General features: G+C 43.7%; 1 protein-coding gene across 3 annotated transcripts in view; it reads right to left on the minus strand.

The window, feature by feature from the left end:
- Positions 1 to 11,074: 11,074 nt before the first annotated feature.
- ENDOV (endonuclease V) overlaps positions 11,075 to 16,666 on the minus strand; it is a 50,947-nt gene continuing 45,355 nt past the window's right edge. For 2 of the 3 annotated variants that reach the window (XM_043999310.1, XM_043999307.1), the window contains 2 exons: positions 14,919 to 14,992; positions 11,075 to 12,123 (listed from right to left, as the gene is read on the minus strand). In XM_043999310.1, the coding sequence (XP_043855245.1) occupies positions 12,006 to 12,123; positions 14,919 to 14,992 (192 nt within the window). In that variant the 3' untranslated portion in view covers positions 11,075 to 12,005. The remainder of the gene's footprint in view (positions 12,124 to 14,918; positions 14,993 to 16,666) is intronic. The other variant, XM_043999309.1, reaches the window with a different exon arrangement.

Consider the following 16,666-nt stretch of genomic DNA (forward strand, 5'->3'; position numbering starts at 1 on the left):
AGGAGGGAGGGAGGGAAGAGGATGGGGAGGGGAAAAAAGAGGGAGGAAGGGAGGGAAGAAAGAAGAAAGGAAGAAAAGAAAGGAGGGAGTAAGGAAGGGAGGGAAGGAAGGAAGAAGAAAAGAAAGGAGGGAGGGAAGGAAGAGAAAGAAAGAAAGAGAGAGAGAAATAAAGAAAGGGGGAGGGTGGAAGGAAGAAAAGAAAGGAAGGGAGGAAGTGAAGGAAGGAAAATAAGGCACTAATAAGGCAGTGAGCTGTAGGGCAGCTTGAGATCCATAGGGGAGAGTATGGGCATCAGTGGGGGAAGTGATACAGAAACAGGCCCAGGGCAGAGAAGATTTATTTTGATCTTGCTTGAATTATTAAGTGTCTCTAGGATGATTTTTCACACTAGGGGGCCTACACAGGCTGTGGTCTTTGGGAGATGGAAATCGTCACAGCCTTTTTAAAGACTTTGTGGGAAGGTACAGAGACATCAGAGCACTTACGGGTATTCACAACCCCATTGAGTGGGGTCTTGACATACCCATTCCAACTGGGTGGGGGAAAAGTGTGCCAGTCGTCTTGCTTGGAGTTCCTCCTGCCAGACATAAAGGAATGTTAGAGGGGAAAAAACCAGAACCTGAAAGGGGTTCTCTACAAAGGGTTAGGTCTTGGAGGAACAGTTAATTTTCTTTCCTTTTAATTACCAGGTTTCCAGCTGAGAGATCAGGCTCTGACACTCTGCTTCAGGAAGCCCAGAAGAGACCCTGGGACAGAGAGTGCTCTGATGCTTCACTAGCCAAGTGGCTCTCTCTGGGGGTGGCACAGGATATCCATGCTGAGAATGGATTAGGAATCGGGGAGATGACGGCTTTAGAAGATGCCTGCTTCTGCAAACCCCTCCTCCCTCCCTTCCCTTTTCATCCCACTTTAACCTCCAGCAAGTCAAGATTTCACCTTCTCAGCATATAAACCAATTAGACTAAGTTTCTATTAATCTGCCAGTGTGCTGGTGGGAGTGGGGGAGAGAAGAGGGAAAGTAAACCCCTGATTTCAGATTTAGATAACCTCAAACTGTACCCAGCAAGTTAATTTTACTTTTTAAAATTAATTTTAATTTTATTCTTAATTTTAATTCTCTTTTTTTAATGTTTTATTGATTGTCACCCCCCATCTCCCCCCCCCCCCCGCCACTGAACCCTCTCTTGTAACAAATGTAAACAGCAGATGGAGCTGTGAAGCATCTCCAACTTCCTTTCAGAAATCTCAAACTGGATGTCTTACATTCATCATCTCCAAAACAGAGCTCATTTTCTTTCCCCTTAATGCCTTCCCCATCCTGACCCCCACCTAAATACCCTATTACTGTAGAGGGCAAAAGCATCCTCCCAGCTCCTCTGGCTTATTTATCACTAAGGCTTCTTGATTTCTTTTTTTTTCTTCTTCTTTTTTTTTTTGGCGGGGCAATGGGGGTTAAGGGACTTGCCCAGAGTCACACAGCTAGTAAGTGTCAAGTGTCTGAGGTCAGATTTGAACTCAGGTACTCCTGAATCCAGGGCTGGTGCTTTATCCACTGCACCACCTAGCCGCCCCCCCCCCATTTCATTTCTTTTGAATTCATACAACTCTCTCCTGTTATCATTCTAATGCAGGTCCACATCAACTCACTCTTGCCCTATTGAAGTAGCCCACTGGTGGGGTTGGCCTTCCTCAAGTCTCTCCCCAACTCCAATCTATCTTCCCTTCAGCCTAAAGTGGTTTCTTTCTTCCTTCCTTCCTTCCTTCCTTCCTTCCTTTCTTTCTTTCTTTCTTTCTTTCTTTCTCTCTTTTTTGGCAGGACAGTAAGGATTAAGTGACTTGCCCAGGGTCACACAGCTGGTAAGTGTCAAGTCTCTGAGGCTTCCCCTAGACCTGCCCTTTTTAAGAAATCATTTTAGGGGGGATAGCTAGTTGGTGCAGTGGATAAAGCACCGGCTGTGGATTCAGGACAACCTGAGTTCAAATCTGGCCTCAGACACTTGACACTTACTAGCTGTGTGACCCTGGGCAAGTCACTTAACCCTCATTGCCCTGCAAAAAAAAGGGGGGGGCAGGTCTGGCCACATCCCCCCCACCCCACCCCACTCAATAAATCCCCTTGGCTCCTTATCACTTCCAGGATCAAATACAAAATCCTCTGCTTAGAGTTTTTAAGTCTTTCATAACCTACTTGCTCCAGTATTCTTACACCGTACCCCCCACCCACCCCACACTCTTCAATCCAGTGACATTGGTCTCCCTGCTGTTCTCCAAAAGAGATACTCCATCTCTCAGTTCTGGGCATTTCCTCTGGCTGGAATGCTCTCTCCCTCCTCATCTCTGTCTCCTGCCTTCCCTGGCTTCTTTTCAGTCTCAACTAAAATCTTCTACAGGAAGCCTTTCCCAACCTCTCTACTCCAGTGCCTTTCCTCTCTTAATTATTCCCTATGTATCCTGTATATAGTTTGCCTGTACATATGTTTGGTGTTTCTCCTTTTAGATTGTGAACTCCTTGAGGGCTTCTTGATCATATCGTCAGTGTTTAACACAATGCCTAGAACATAATAGGTGCTTGATAAATGATTGATTAAATAGCTTTCTACTCCCCCAATCTTTGGTATTTAGAGGATTTCCCAAGGATGTGGACATTCTTTTCATGCCACAACTTTTTACTTCCACTGGGAGAGGGAATGGGGAGGAAGGTGTTGAACTTCCCTTGGTCCATGTGCCTAACCTCTCTGCCCCTTATTCCAGAAACTCTTAGAAACTTCTCTGAAACTCTTGCTTACTCACTACTCCATAGCCTGAGGTAAATGGTCCTGGGTCATTTGGTTCATTTATTTCTTCTATTTAGATGCTTATAAGAGTTATTGAAACCCTTAAGTTTCTTTCTCACTTGTATTAGTCCAAAATTGGGAGGAGGAACAGAGAAGAAAATATTTCTCTGCTGCCTTAAACAGTCGGAGGTCTGTCCTCTCTATCTCTTCACCTCTGTATTGTAAGGTATTTACCGGCTTCCTCCCTATACAAAAATAATATATAGACATGAATCACAGAGAAATGATGATCCAACATAATTGTAAAACAAATCAGGAATTAGATAAAGCAATAGGGAAATCATGTGGAAAATGTCTGACAGCAAAAGGGAAAGGGGAATGAAACCTTTTCTTGATCTCAAAGATGAGAGTAGTCAGCTGTTTCAGTCTGTTGCAGTCACAACCCATCAGTTTGTTTGTTGGTTTGTTTTAATGAGTGGAGGCTATGATTGCCAGAGCCAGTCCTCTTAGGCCCAGATTCTCATCTCTGAACTTGAATCTTAAAACATTTGCTAAGGGGCAGCTAGGTGGTACAGTGGATAAAGCACAGGCCCTGGATTCAGGAAGACCTGAGTTCAAATCCAGCCTCAGGCACTTGACATTAGCTGTGTAACCCTGAGCAAGTCACTTAACCCCCATTGTCCGGCCAAAAAAAAAAAAAAAACATTTGCTAGGGTTTCCATCTTTCCCTAATCAGCATTGTAGCACTGCCTCCTGCCCTCACTCATTCCTCTCCACCAGGGTCTGCCCCCTAAGAAAAGGAGAGACTTTACTTTCCCATTACTTAGGAAGAATAGAAAGGGTCATTCTTAGAGCAGGGAAGGACATTTCAAGGATCTGTTACCAAAGGAACAGACTGGGAGAGAGCCAGGAGAACATGGTGTCCTCTCCCGACCCTTACCCTCTCTCTGCCTGCTTCCCAATCCTGAGCTGGCTAGGAGTATTGAAATATAAATTTCAGGGGCAGCTACATGGTGCAGTGGATAAAACACTGGCCCTGGATTCAGGAGGACCTGAGTTGAAATCTGGCCTCAGATACTTGACACTAGCTGTGTGACCCTGGGCAAGTCACTTAACCCTCATTGCCCCACCAAAACAAAAAATAAAGAAAGAAATATAAACTTCAAGTTAGAAGGGCCCTTAGATGCTCTCCAATTCCATCCCCTCATTTTATAGATGAAGAAACAGTCCCGAGAAGTGAAATGACTTGCCTAATTCAGCTCACACGGGTAGTCAACGTCAAGGTCAAAATGTCTATTTGAATGCTAATAACATTATGGGATTTAGCCAGCCCTCACAGATCCTTGGGGCTCTTGCAAGGCCAGATTCACTGATGGGTTGGAGAGAAGGCTTATCAAGATGAGAGTTGCTTGTTAGCAGCCCTGAAAGCACGTGAATGGGGACCCATAAAATTTGTACATTCCTGGTAGGAGAGAATATAATAATGATCAGAATTCCTCTCTTTAGAGTAATACTTTTTATCCAGTGGCCCAACCTACCCTCCTTTGGAGGGTATCTATCCCAATCCTGAATGGGAACTTGGGGAAGAGGTGAGAAATCTGCAGAACCGTGGGCTTCATCCTTATCCACCTGCTTGCAAATAGCAAACAGCTTAAGTTTGTTAGGTGAATGGTAAAGTGATCTGCTTCCAACTTCTAAAAGAAGTTGCAAGGTGCTATTCCAATACTTGGTAGTAGAATGGAAATGATCCTGGGTTGGAGAAGAGGCAGCTAAGATGACCCCATCCAGTCTATCCTCCAAGAAGCAATTGACAATGGGCCAGAACCAGCCTCTAATCTGTGAATGCCCAGAGCTGAACAGAGCAAGCTAGAGACAGGAGAATCAGGAATCAAAGAGAATTTAATTTTCAAAGTGAGAAAAATGGCTTGCAAAGCAAGGACCCATGATGTGCCCAAGTTTCACCCCTAGCAGGAAGGCCCGAAGCAGTGTGGGGAGATCTTGGTACTTATACTAGTGACTGCTCAGTGAGCTGTGGTCCTGACAATGAGGGGTAACAGTGAGACTGTGACAAGTTTGATTCATTGCAGGACTTTCTGAGTTTGTCCTGTGCTTGTCCAGCTCAGAGAACATCTGGTGAATTATGTGATTTTGCCAGATGGTGAGATGATCCAGAGGGCGGATGCAAAGCATTGTTGTTTTGCCAAGCTCAGGGCATAGCTTTCCTGCTGGGCCTTAGCTCTAGAAAACAGGGGGTCTCCTAATATTAAATATTGTAGTGGATAGAACAGATTAGGCCTGGAGTCAGGAAGCCCTGAACTCAAATCTGGCCTCAGACACTTACTAGTCGTGTGACCCTGAGCAAGTCACATACCCTTTGTCAGTTTCCTCAACTATATAATGGAGATAACAGGGGGCAGCTAGGTGGTGCAGTGGATAGAGCACTGGCCCTGGATTCAGGAGGACCTGAGTTCAAATCCGGCCTCAGACATTTGAAACTTACTAGCTGTGTGACCCTGGGCAAGTCACTTAACCCTCATTGTCTGGAAAATAAAATGGAGATAACAGCACTGAAATAATATTACAGTACCTGGCACATAGTGGAGCTTAATAATTGCTTTTTTCCTTTTCTTCCCTTCCCTTGGAGGAGGCATCTGCTACCAAGCACAAGCTCTAACAAGTCCTTTCAATTTGACAAGATTTGGGGAGTGGTAGCTCTTTGGCTCTAACTAGCTCCAGGACAGTAGTGAAGGAGACAGGCCCTCCTTGGAGAAGAGAGCTAAATTAGGGGAGTGGAGAAAAAAAGAGGAGGGCTAGCCAGCTTCACAGAAGTTGCTTCCTCACTTCAGCCCAACTTCCATCCAGATCTTCAAAGTGATCTTCCTATAAAGTGCAGGTTCGACCACATCAAGCCTCCTTCTCGATAAACTCAGGTGCGTCCCCGTCATCTCCAGGATCAAATACAGTATTTTCTATTTGGTGTTCAAATCCCTTCATAACCTGCCCCTCCCCTTTCCTTCTCCTGTCTCCTTACAACTTGCACTCCCTCACGTGTCCTGTCACTGCCATTTTGCTGTTCCTCCCACAAAACACTCCATTTCCCCATTCTGGGCATTTCCATTGGCTTTCTCAAATGCTCTCCCTATTCATCTCTGCCCCCTCGCTTCCCTTTGTTTCCCTCAATTCCAGTTAAAATCTCACCTTCTACAGGAAACCTTTCTCAATCTCTCTTAATTCTAGTGCCTTTTCTCTGTTGATTATCATTTTCCACTTATCATGTATATAGCTTGTTTGATCAGAGTTGTTTACATGTCATCTCACCCATTAGACTGTGAGTTCTTTGACAACAGGCACTTTCCTTTGCCCCAAGCACTCTGCACAGTGCCCTAGCCCATAGTAGGTGCTTAATGTTTATTGCCTGCCCAATCTCTTCAAGTCAACAGGCTGTGTTCCTGCAACGATTCTTGGATCATTTCAACTGGAGATTGACTTATTTTATTGTACTTGCCAAAATAAATGATGTTGAGAAATACTTTTAACTTCTACAGAAAGAACTTCAAGTCTATGCATTTCTTATTCAAATCCAATGAAACAATTCACCTGTGTCATGAGCCAATGGCAATTAACCTAATGGGGAAGCTGACAGATTGTACCCAAATTGGCTGATTCGAATTTGACTTTGCACATACCATGTTAAATAATCACCAAATTGCTATTTACCATCAGTTAAAGTGAATTCAAAGGGGGACTAATGACAGCCAGCATTTCTATAGCACTTTAAGGTTGGGAGGGAAGGGCTGAGTGAGAGGGGGAAGGGAGAAAGAGAGGAGAGAAAGACAAAGAGACAGAGATCAAGACAGAGATCATTTTATCCTCACCATCCTGGGAGAAAAGTGCTATTATCCCCATCTTATATATAAGGAAACTGAGGCAGGCATGGGTGAAGTGACTTGCTCAAGGTCACACAGGTAGTAAATGTCTGAGGCTGAATTTGAACTTGCTGACTCCAGATCCAGTGGTCTATCCATCTAAATGATGGTGTCCTCTATAGAAAAAAGGCAAGTTAAGAAGAGCAATGGGTTTTGGGTAAAAGATGATAAAGTCTGTCTTGGACATGTGGACTTTGAGATACTTATGAGAAATCCAGCTAGAAATGTCCAGAAGTCAGGTGATGATTAAGGACTGGAGCTCAGGAGAGGCAGAGGCTAGATGCATAGAGCTGACAATCAACTGCATAATGAAGATCATTGAACCTGTCGGAGCTGATGACTGTGTCACCAAGGAAAATATATCTGTTTTGTATAACCTCTGCCTGGAATCTGTTGTCTCCCTAGGCTGGACTGTAAGCTCCTCAAAGGCAGGAGCTGATTCACTTGTCTTTGGGTCCTCAGAGCTTCACACAGCAAGTCTTTAATAAATGTTTGTTGGCTGATTATCCCACCTCCGACTATTTCTGCCCAGTGCTTTACCTGTAACAGATACTATGTCAGTTACATTGAATAGGGCTATTCATTTGGGGTAGGGACAAGAAATGCAGGCAGCAAAAGGAGAGTGGTATTCTCTTCCTCTAGGTAATGAGATGGAATTTCTTAACCCAGCCCCAGTCAAACTGCAGACAAGGAAAGGGTCCTGGGGCCAGGACACCCAGGGCAGAGAGATTTTCTGATCTCTAAAACATGGTGGGAGCTCTACTGGGCACCAGGGACTGAGCAGACTCTGCATTTGGGGTTCTGGCTGAAATCTAAGGGGGATAAGAAGCAGGAACAACTGGTTGAATAGCTTATTATTCCCACCCCCAAGGCTAGAAAAATAGGGCTGCCCTTTAATTTGGAGTGATTTGGAGCTACCTGCCTCTATCATTGCTGAGACAGTATATCTCAACTGAGCAGATTCAGAGACACTACAGGTCAGGGATTTGGGGGCAGGAGTGGAGGAGGGACATTGGGTATTGGCAGGGGGTGTTAGCAACTGATTATTTTTTTCTCCCAGTGTTCCAAGGCTGGGAACTAACTAACACAAGCTCAACCCCTGCCATGCCTTCCCAGAGCTCAGCTGGAAGAGGGAATCAGAGGATTTAAAAGGTGAGATTGGGGACTCATATTCTCTGCTCTGCTGTGGATTGTGGGAGGTCACTAGTTAAGCCCTAGTCCCATAAAGCACCTGAAGTAGGAGAGGGAGTGAAAGATAAATCCAATAGGAAGAGATCAGGCTAAGGCTCTTATAGTCTAGGAAGTTGCTCAGGGAGTTGGCCTTGGAGGTTTGGGAGGCTCAGAAGACAAGGACAGCCCTAGGGGGCTGGCAGGATTTCAGATAAACTAGTAGGGCAGAGAGAAGCCAATTGAATTATTGGGTGGGAAAATTGGGTGGAAAAATTGATTTGGAGAAGTGCAGTAACTTCAGCTGCCTGGAAAGCCCTCTGCTTTAGAGGAAATACTGATCTTTATATTATATGTAAAGCACTTTTCAAACCTTAAAGTGATATTCAAATATTAACGATTATGATAACTCATGGTATCTCAGGAAGAGAAGGTGGGAGGAAGGAAAAGAGAGCTAGAGGAAGAAAGGAGAGGGAAAGGAGAAAAAGAGAATTGTGGAGGGGAGAACGGGGGAGAGGAGACAAAATAAAGAAGATGGGGTGCAGCTAAGTGGCGCAGGGGATAAAGCGCCAGCCCTGGATTCAGGAGGGCCTGAGTTCAAATCCAACCTCAGACACTTGATAGTAGCTGTGTGACCCTGGGCAAGTCACTTAACCCTCACTGCACTGCAGAAAACAAAAACAAACAAACAAAAGAAAGAAGATGGTGGAAGGAGAAGAGGAAAAATAGAGGAGAGGAGAAACAAGTAGAGGGGATAGTGAGGTTAAGGAAAGCACAGAGGAGAGAAAGGAAGGGTGCAACCAAGTGAAGGGCAAAATGTGTGACTGCAGGTGGCTTGGAAGACATCATGCCGGGCAGGACAAGAAGTTAAAATGTGAGACTCGACCTGAAACCAGGCCACAAGCACTTGCCTCAATTCAGGCAGGATTCCTCTACACAAAGAAGCCCCCTGAAGCCTAAGGAAAGGATTCTCAGGGAAGCTTCAATTCCTCTTATTCTATCCTGTTCACCAGGTGGAGGCTTTAGGGGCATCTGTGAGACGACAGATTCTAATCACGTACCAGATGCGCTCTTCATGACCATTTTTCCAGCTCCCAAGTAGGGAGTGTGAAAGCTACTTTCCATGTTCAATGTGGGAGTGCTCCTGTGTGTAATATGTAATACTCCTGGAGAGAAGCTCAAACTTCCCTTCAAATTCACACTTTTTCCATCTTCCACACCCTGCAACTGATACAGAGGCTTTACAAAAAGAATGAGAAATCCCCAGGAAAGGAGAAAATGGGAACAGCAAGTGGTATTCCCTAAACACAAACTTTCCCTTCACTTTCTCCTGTTTCTTCCTATTTCTCCAGTCCACTGGAGAATCTATTTTTAAAAACAACAGAATAGCTCACTTCCCATTTTTAAACTTCGTTTAAAATGAGGTAAAAAAAAACCCAACAAACATGACAAAACAAAGATGAAAAGAGCACTGGAGGGGGAGTTAAAACCCCAGATCTAACACCTCCTATGTGAGGTCTCAGGCAAGTCTTCCTCCCTGGGTCTCAGTTTCCCCATCTGTTAAGTGAAGCTCATAAACTATTCATTCTCAAGGAGGTTAGAATGAAGAGTCCAGGGGGCAGCTAGGTGGCGCAGTGGATAGAGCACCGGCCCTGGAGTCAGGAGTACCTGAGTTCAAATCCAGCCTCAGACACTTAACACTTACTAGCTGTGTGACCCTGGGCAAGTCACTTAACCCCAATTGCCTCACTAAATTAAAAAAAAAAAAAAGAATGAAGAGTCCAAGATGAAAATTTAACACACTCACAGATTTCTCGATACTCCTAGGAAAGTTGTCACAAAAATATGAGTTATTTATTAAGAGTAAATCTGGGGGGGGCAGCTAGGTGGCGCAGTGGATAAAGCATCGGCCCTGGATTCAGCAGTACCTGAGTTCAAATCCAGCCTCAGACACTTGACACTTACTAGCTGTGTGACCCTGGGCAAGTCACTTAACCCCCTTTGCCCCATAAAAGAAAAAAAGAGTAAATCTGGGGGCAGCTAGATGGTGCAGTGGATAAAGCACCAGCCCTGGATTCAGGAGGACCTGAGTTCAAATCCAGCCTCAGACACTTGACCCTGGGCAAGTCACTTAACCCTCATTGCCCCACAAAAGGGGCAGGGGAGTGAGAGTAAATCTGGGATTTGGAGTCAGAAAGAATGTGGGAGAAACAGACTAGTTTTAGCTCTTTAGGGAGCAGGGTGTGTAGACAAATCCTATTGCACAAAACCAAAGCTCTGTAGCTCAAGACTGGCATGTTGCTTCTGGGGATGAGAGCTTCTCACTCTTTGCTAAGCAGTTAACATGAAGGATGATAGGCTGCTTAGCACAGGCGCCAGCTGCTGGCACTGGGCTCCTCCAAGGGAGTTTTCCCTTTTCCTCTGGCTCTGCCTCACCAGCATCCACATCCCACCTTCACACCCTTCATTTGGGTGATTTCTTTTAGTCTGCCTTTTGGGGTGACAAAACAACCCCAAGATGGCTGATGCAGCTATTTCAGGTATCAGGGCAGGTTATTAATCCTTGTGTTTATCTGGTCTACAAAACTACAAAAGGAAAGCCAAGTTTGTACTATGGAAATGAGTTCTGGAGCCAGAACTCTGGGATTGGGTGATGGGCCAGAGGAAGAAAGGTGGGAAAAACAGAATACATGTAGTCATGAGTAAAGGAAGCAAGGGGTTATACTGTCCCTAATATTCTTTGTTTGTTTGTTTGTTTGTTTTTGGTTTTTTGCAGGGCAATGGGGGTTAAGTGACTTGCCCAGGGTCACACGGCCAGTAAGTGTCAAGTGTCTGAGGCCGGATTTTGAACTCAGGTCCTCCTGAATCCAAGGCCAGTGCTTTATCCACTGCTCCACCTAGCTGCACCCTCCTAACATTCTAAGGAGAACAAGAACTGTTCCATCCATTGTCCAGAGCCGCTGAGCCTGGCTGCCTCTCTAAGTGCCTTAAAAGCCCATTCTCAGGTAGCACAGCCTAGGACTTTATTCACTGAGCAGACTGCTGGCAGGTGCAGCTCCCTCTGTGTGCTTCCCACCCACCCACGGCACCCTCTTTCAGTCTGTTGGAGCCAGCAAGAGCTGGTGATTAGGTAACTCTCTCATTCTCCCCTCCCCCTATGTACTTATGAGGTGCCAGATATTGCCTAGGCTTGGGGAATGGTTTGGGGCTGGTCCATGGTATGTTAGAGAGCTGGGCAAGGGGCAGAAAGGTATTGATCACCCACTCTATGAGGTAACAATGGGTAGACAGAAATTAGGTCATTATTTTTTTAATTTGAATTTTTTCTTTTAAAAGTGAGTCCCATTTCTTGTCTTCAAATGGAAAAAAAAAGCCTCACAAGTTTTCCAGAGAGAGGTTGGCTCTCTGCCTTTTTGAAATCTGTCTTCTGCTGAACACATGGACTGGCTGTTCCTAAGGCTGCGTGACCACAGGCATGATGGTGTTAGTGTGGTGTTGTAGGCTGGGCCTGCTTCAGACCAGGCCGGGGCTTCCAGTTCAGAACTCAAATGAAATCAGCAGACTGCAGTTGTCCAACAGTTAATAGTTTTAAAAGGGGGCTATACTTGGTCACCACAGGAAAAGGATTCAGCTGGACACTGTTTCCCTCCAAGTGCTGGCTTTGTGTATTCAGACCACCAGAAAGTGATGATGGTTTTCAAGCCTCAGCCCCCTGGTCAATTAATTTCAACGCCTTTTAAGGAAAAACTAGCCTGGCAAATATTGCTGCTTCCACAAGTGAGGGGCTTATGCTGTGTCTTGTGAGGGGTGGCTATTTTAAGGCCCTGAAGCACTCATACACTGAGTCATCCCTGGTGTGGTGAGCATGGGGGCCACACACACTGCCTTGTGTAGAGGGTCTTTCCATCACGGCTGGCTAAGCTTCCTGTAGTTATTCAAGGTTCTGAAATCACACACGGCACTGAGTTCTCGTAAGACGTTCCCTGAGAGCCTGGTTTTGGTCCTACACAGCTTCCTTTTCCTTCGACCACGTGCCAGAGAGAGATGTTCAGAGTGTTCAGTGTCCACGACAGCTCTACTCTCCTTTCATCCTTGATTCACAAGAGGGTTTCAGAGGCCTGACACTAGCTCACACAGCTATGAAGGATGTCCTGGGCTGGGATTCTCAGGAGGCCTTTCCTCTCCTGCAGACTCTTCTAAGCCTCTGGTAGGGGATAAAGTTGGGCTATGCTTCTCCTTCAGCCCCTCACGCCTCCTGAAAAGAAGAGCCAGAAAAGAGCACAAGAACATTTGAGAGTAAAGCCTAGTCAGCACACTGAAGCATCTGGGAAGTTATTTTCAATCTCCTTATGGAAAGTGAAATGAACTTGGGAGTTTCAGTCATTATCAGGCCAGCCAACAACTAGGCATCACTGACAACCCTTAGTCAGCACTGAAGAGATGTTAGGCAGGACTGGTGCAAGGCCAGACTGAGAAGTGAGGGGCTTGCAGCATGGGAACAACATAGGGGTAGCTGAGTCACAGAACCAGAGTTGAAGGGGTCATTTGGGCTTATTCTTCCATGAACAGGAATCCCTTCTACAACATCACTCAACAAATGGTCATTCAGCCTTTATCACTATTTCCTGAGGTAGTTCATTCTACTTTTTTGATAAATATAATTACCACGAAATTTTTCCTTACATGAGACTGAAATCTGCTTCTGAAATTTTCTGTTAGTAAATTAGTAAAATTAGTAGTTGGTAGTTATTCAGTCATGTATGATTCTCAATGACCTGGATTTTCTTGGCAAAGCTACTAGAGTGGTTTGCCATTTCCTTTTCCAGTACGTCCCCATTTTACATATGAAAAATTGAGACAAATGGGGTTAAGTGACCTCCACAGGGTCACACAGCTAATAAGTGTCTGAGGATGGATTTGAATTCAGATCTTCCTGACTCCAGACCCGGTACTCCATCCACTGTACCACCCAACTGCCCCAGTTAGTAGTTAGTAAAGGAAAATAGTAAATTAGTAAACTGCTGTTAGTTCTGCCTTCTAGAGTCAAGCAGAACAAAGCTAATGCCTTCTCCATATGAAAGCCTTTCACTAGAAAGAGTTATCATGTCTCTCTAGGTCTTCTTTAATTCAAGCTAAACATTCCCAGTTCCTTCAATTAATCCTTGAATAAGAGCATGTATCCAAAAGCATCGTGCAACAGTTTAAAGCAAGAGATAACCCCAATTGCCTCACCCAAAAAAAAAAAAAAGAACTATATCTGTTAGGGCATTTAGAAAGAGTATATATAGACAGAGGGTGCAACTTTAAGGTGACTTTTTTGTGGGGTGGGGGGGGGCGGGGCAGGGAGGGTTAAGTGACTTTGCCCAGGGTCACACAGCTAGTAAGTGTCAAGTGTCTGAGGCTGGATTTGAACTCAGGTCCTCTTGAATCCAGGGCCAGTGCTTTATCCACTGCACCACCTAGCTGCCCTTAAGGTGACTTTGATGAAATAAGCCCCCCAAAATTTAAGGGGTGAGAAAGAGGATTATCCTGGGAAAATAAGGAAGGGAGAGGTAGAATAGGATAAGTTATCTCACATGAAGAGTCACAAAAGATCTATTACAATGGAGGGGAAGAAGAGGGGAGCACAGTGGTCATCTCTTGAACCTTACATTCATCAGAATTAGCTCAAAAAGGGAGTAGTTTACACAATCAATTGGTTATAGAAATCTATTTTGTCCGTGTCATATGAGGATCAGTGGAAGGAACTGAGAATTTTTAGAAAAGACTCAAAGGGGCATAAGTGTCTGAGGCCAAATTTGAACTCAGGTCCTCCTGACTCCAGGGCCGGTGCTCTATCCACTGTACCACCTAGCTGCCCCTGTCCTAGACTTATAAAGTGAATTCATCAAGGAGCAACTAGGTGCTTTCTTACTATCTTTCATCTTATCTTTGGTTTCAACTCCCTATTAGTCATTTTTGCTCTATCCTTTCAAATCTAAGGATTATTCTCTTTGTCAGGAGAATGAAAATCAGGAGAAAAATAAGAGATGAGAAGTTCAGCCTCCTCTCTTGTCCATTATTATCATCTCATCCAAACAGAGTGATGGTTTTATCCCAGTCATTTGGACACAACCCATTACTCTTCTCTGAAGATGCTCAATGTCCCAAAGGGTTAAATTTTACTTTTATAAGTATTGTGTCTGGCACCCAGCACTATGAGAATGCAATCATTTTAGCTTAACAGTACTATTCATTTCAGAACCTCAAAGTGCTCTGTCTTAGAATTGTTTAGAAAAGAAAATTAACTGCAAGATAGGAGGTAGCAAGGCTTTGGACTAAATTATCTAGGGAAATGAGTAAACCTCCTTTGCCTAGAAATCTTTAAATAGAGAAGATAAAGAGGGTTTAGTCCTCTTAAGGACAGGGGGATAAACCAGACAAGCTTCTGATCTGAGAAATTATGGGGGTTTTTTTGTCTTATTCAAAGTCATACAGAAGGTTGGTGGCAGTGCTAGCAATGGAAGGAGGTAGTATGGTATTGTGAAAAAAGCACTGGATTTGAGTTAGAGGACCTTTATCCATATCTCCAATCTCTATCACATACTACCTGTATGCTCTAAGAGAAGTTACTTAACCTTTCTAAGTCTCAATTTCTTCACCTGTAAAATGAAGGAATTGGATCAGATAAGTGCTAAGGTCTCTTCTAGCTTCTAGGCCTATGAATTTAGTTGGCCTGATTGCCACTGTGGAGGTGTACTGAGCTGCTCACTCTCTCCATGACAACCACAGTAACATTTGGATTTCCACAATGGAGCTAGCTAGTCTGTTGTTGAATGGCCCGTTCTAAAATCGCCCATGCTATTGGTCTAGTCTACCCCTTGTAGTATTCACTTTTGTGGGGAAAGGTGGGACAAAGCAAACCTACAAAAATATTGCTTTATGGGCATTAACCCTGGCTGGCTCTTTAATGCAGTTACCCCATAATATAGCAAGCACAGTCATTCCCCTTTGGGGAGATAGGAGTGGGAGGGATCGAGGCATCTATTCCCATTCGTATCACAGACCTACCTCTCTTGCCCTGCTTCTTGTGAGTTGGCAAGCTCAACAGTCCTCCGGATATATTCTCGGGATCGAATGTCTGCCTGCAATACATAGTTAAGTTGAAGAAGAGTAGAGAAAAGGGGGAACTAGCTGAAATTCTGAATTTTCTGAATTCTTTCCTAGAATAGGTCTTTTCCTAATCCTGATACACAAGAACAAAAGATGATCATGTTGACTCATTTTATGTTTGATGATGATTAAGTAAAGTAAGACAGTATAATCTAGAACTAGATGAGCTAGAATTTCATTTTTCCCCAACATTCATTCATTCATTCATCTACTAATCCATTCATTCAATGAATATTACTGAGCATTTAGTATGTGTAAGACACTGTAAGAGAGTTTGCCTTAAGGTCCTGGGGTATAAAACATGGAAGAGTCAAGAGACAAAGTGATTTTTCATTTTTTACATTAAATACTTATGTCTGAACATGTAGTACTCACAGTTTCTGCAAATATAAAGTTGGCAACATTTTTGTTCATGCTTTTGAAATAAAGCATTTTAAAGATATCCTTAAATTCACCCTAGTAACTAACTCACTTTTGTATAAGGAATGTTTTAAGCATCATAAGAGAAGCTTGAGAAAAGTCCAATGAGAGATTAGAGGAGAGAAAGATATTTCCTGATTTGGGAAATCCAAGGCTTCATAAATATTTTAGTGGAGCCTCAAAAGACAAACTTCAATGGATCCTAACAGGTGAAAATAGTGATGGATAAGGAGAGGGTATTCCAAGCATTGGGAATGGCAGAAGTAAGGGTAATAAGTAAGAAAAACATGGGGTGTTTTTGAGGGGTATGCACACACAATTTGACTAAAGCACAGTGTTTGTGCAGAGGAACTACAGGAGATAAGGATAGAAAAGAAGGCTGAAATCATATTATGTAAGCTCTTGAAGGCCAGGCATTTGGCTGGTGACTAGAAGCCCCTAGCAAATTTTAACCAAGTTTATGGCATGATCAGAACTGTTATTTAGGAAGATTTTCCTGGCAGTAATATGCAGGAAGAACTTCAGTTACAAGTAGATACTGTGGCCAGGGAGACCAAGTTAAAAACTACTGAAACAGACCAGACATGAGATGATTAAAACCCTAAACTACAGTGGTTATAGTGGGAATGCTAAGCAAGGGTATAGAAACATGAAACAAAGAAAAATGCTAACCAAACCTAATCTCAACAAGAATTCCTAGAAGAGTTTAAAAAAAAAAAAAGAGATGAGTGGTAGAGGAAAAACCTGGAAAAGAAATGATGCATTGATGGACATTACGTAATAATGAATAATTTACATTTATCATCTACTATATATGATTGTGATTATATATTTGTATTATTATTTGGAATTATTGTATATTGCATATTATATCCTGAGTCATGAAGCAAACTCACATTTTTTGTTTTCATCAATATCCTCATTTGTTAAATCCATATGAGCCTTGGATCATGGGAACTTGCCATTTGAGATATTAATTGCCTATATTCTGAGTTATCAGATCAGAGCAGCCAAGATACCAGCCATTCATGAGAGAAATACATACAAGAGCAGGTATTAAACTGTCACAGGATGGGTGATACTCACAAAGTCCAGGTACTACACTGCCTTGGGAAAGGCCAAGAGAATGGCCATTGGTAAGAGCTAAGGTTGTATTCTCTTGGTTTAATTTCCCCACACACACACACATAGCACTGGACAAGCCTGATGCCATGGACGTCTCAATC

This window comes from Dromiciops gliroides, chromosome 4 (genome assembly GCF_019393635.1).
Source record: "Dromiciops gliroides isolate mDroGli1 chromosome 4, mDroGli1.pri, whole genome shotgun sequence".
Taxonomy (NCBI): Eukaryota; Metazoa; Chordata; class Mammalia; order Microbiotheria; family Microbiotheriidae; genus Dromiciops; species Dromiciops gliroides.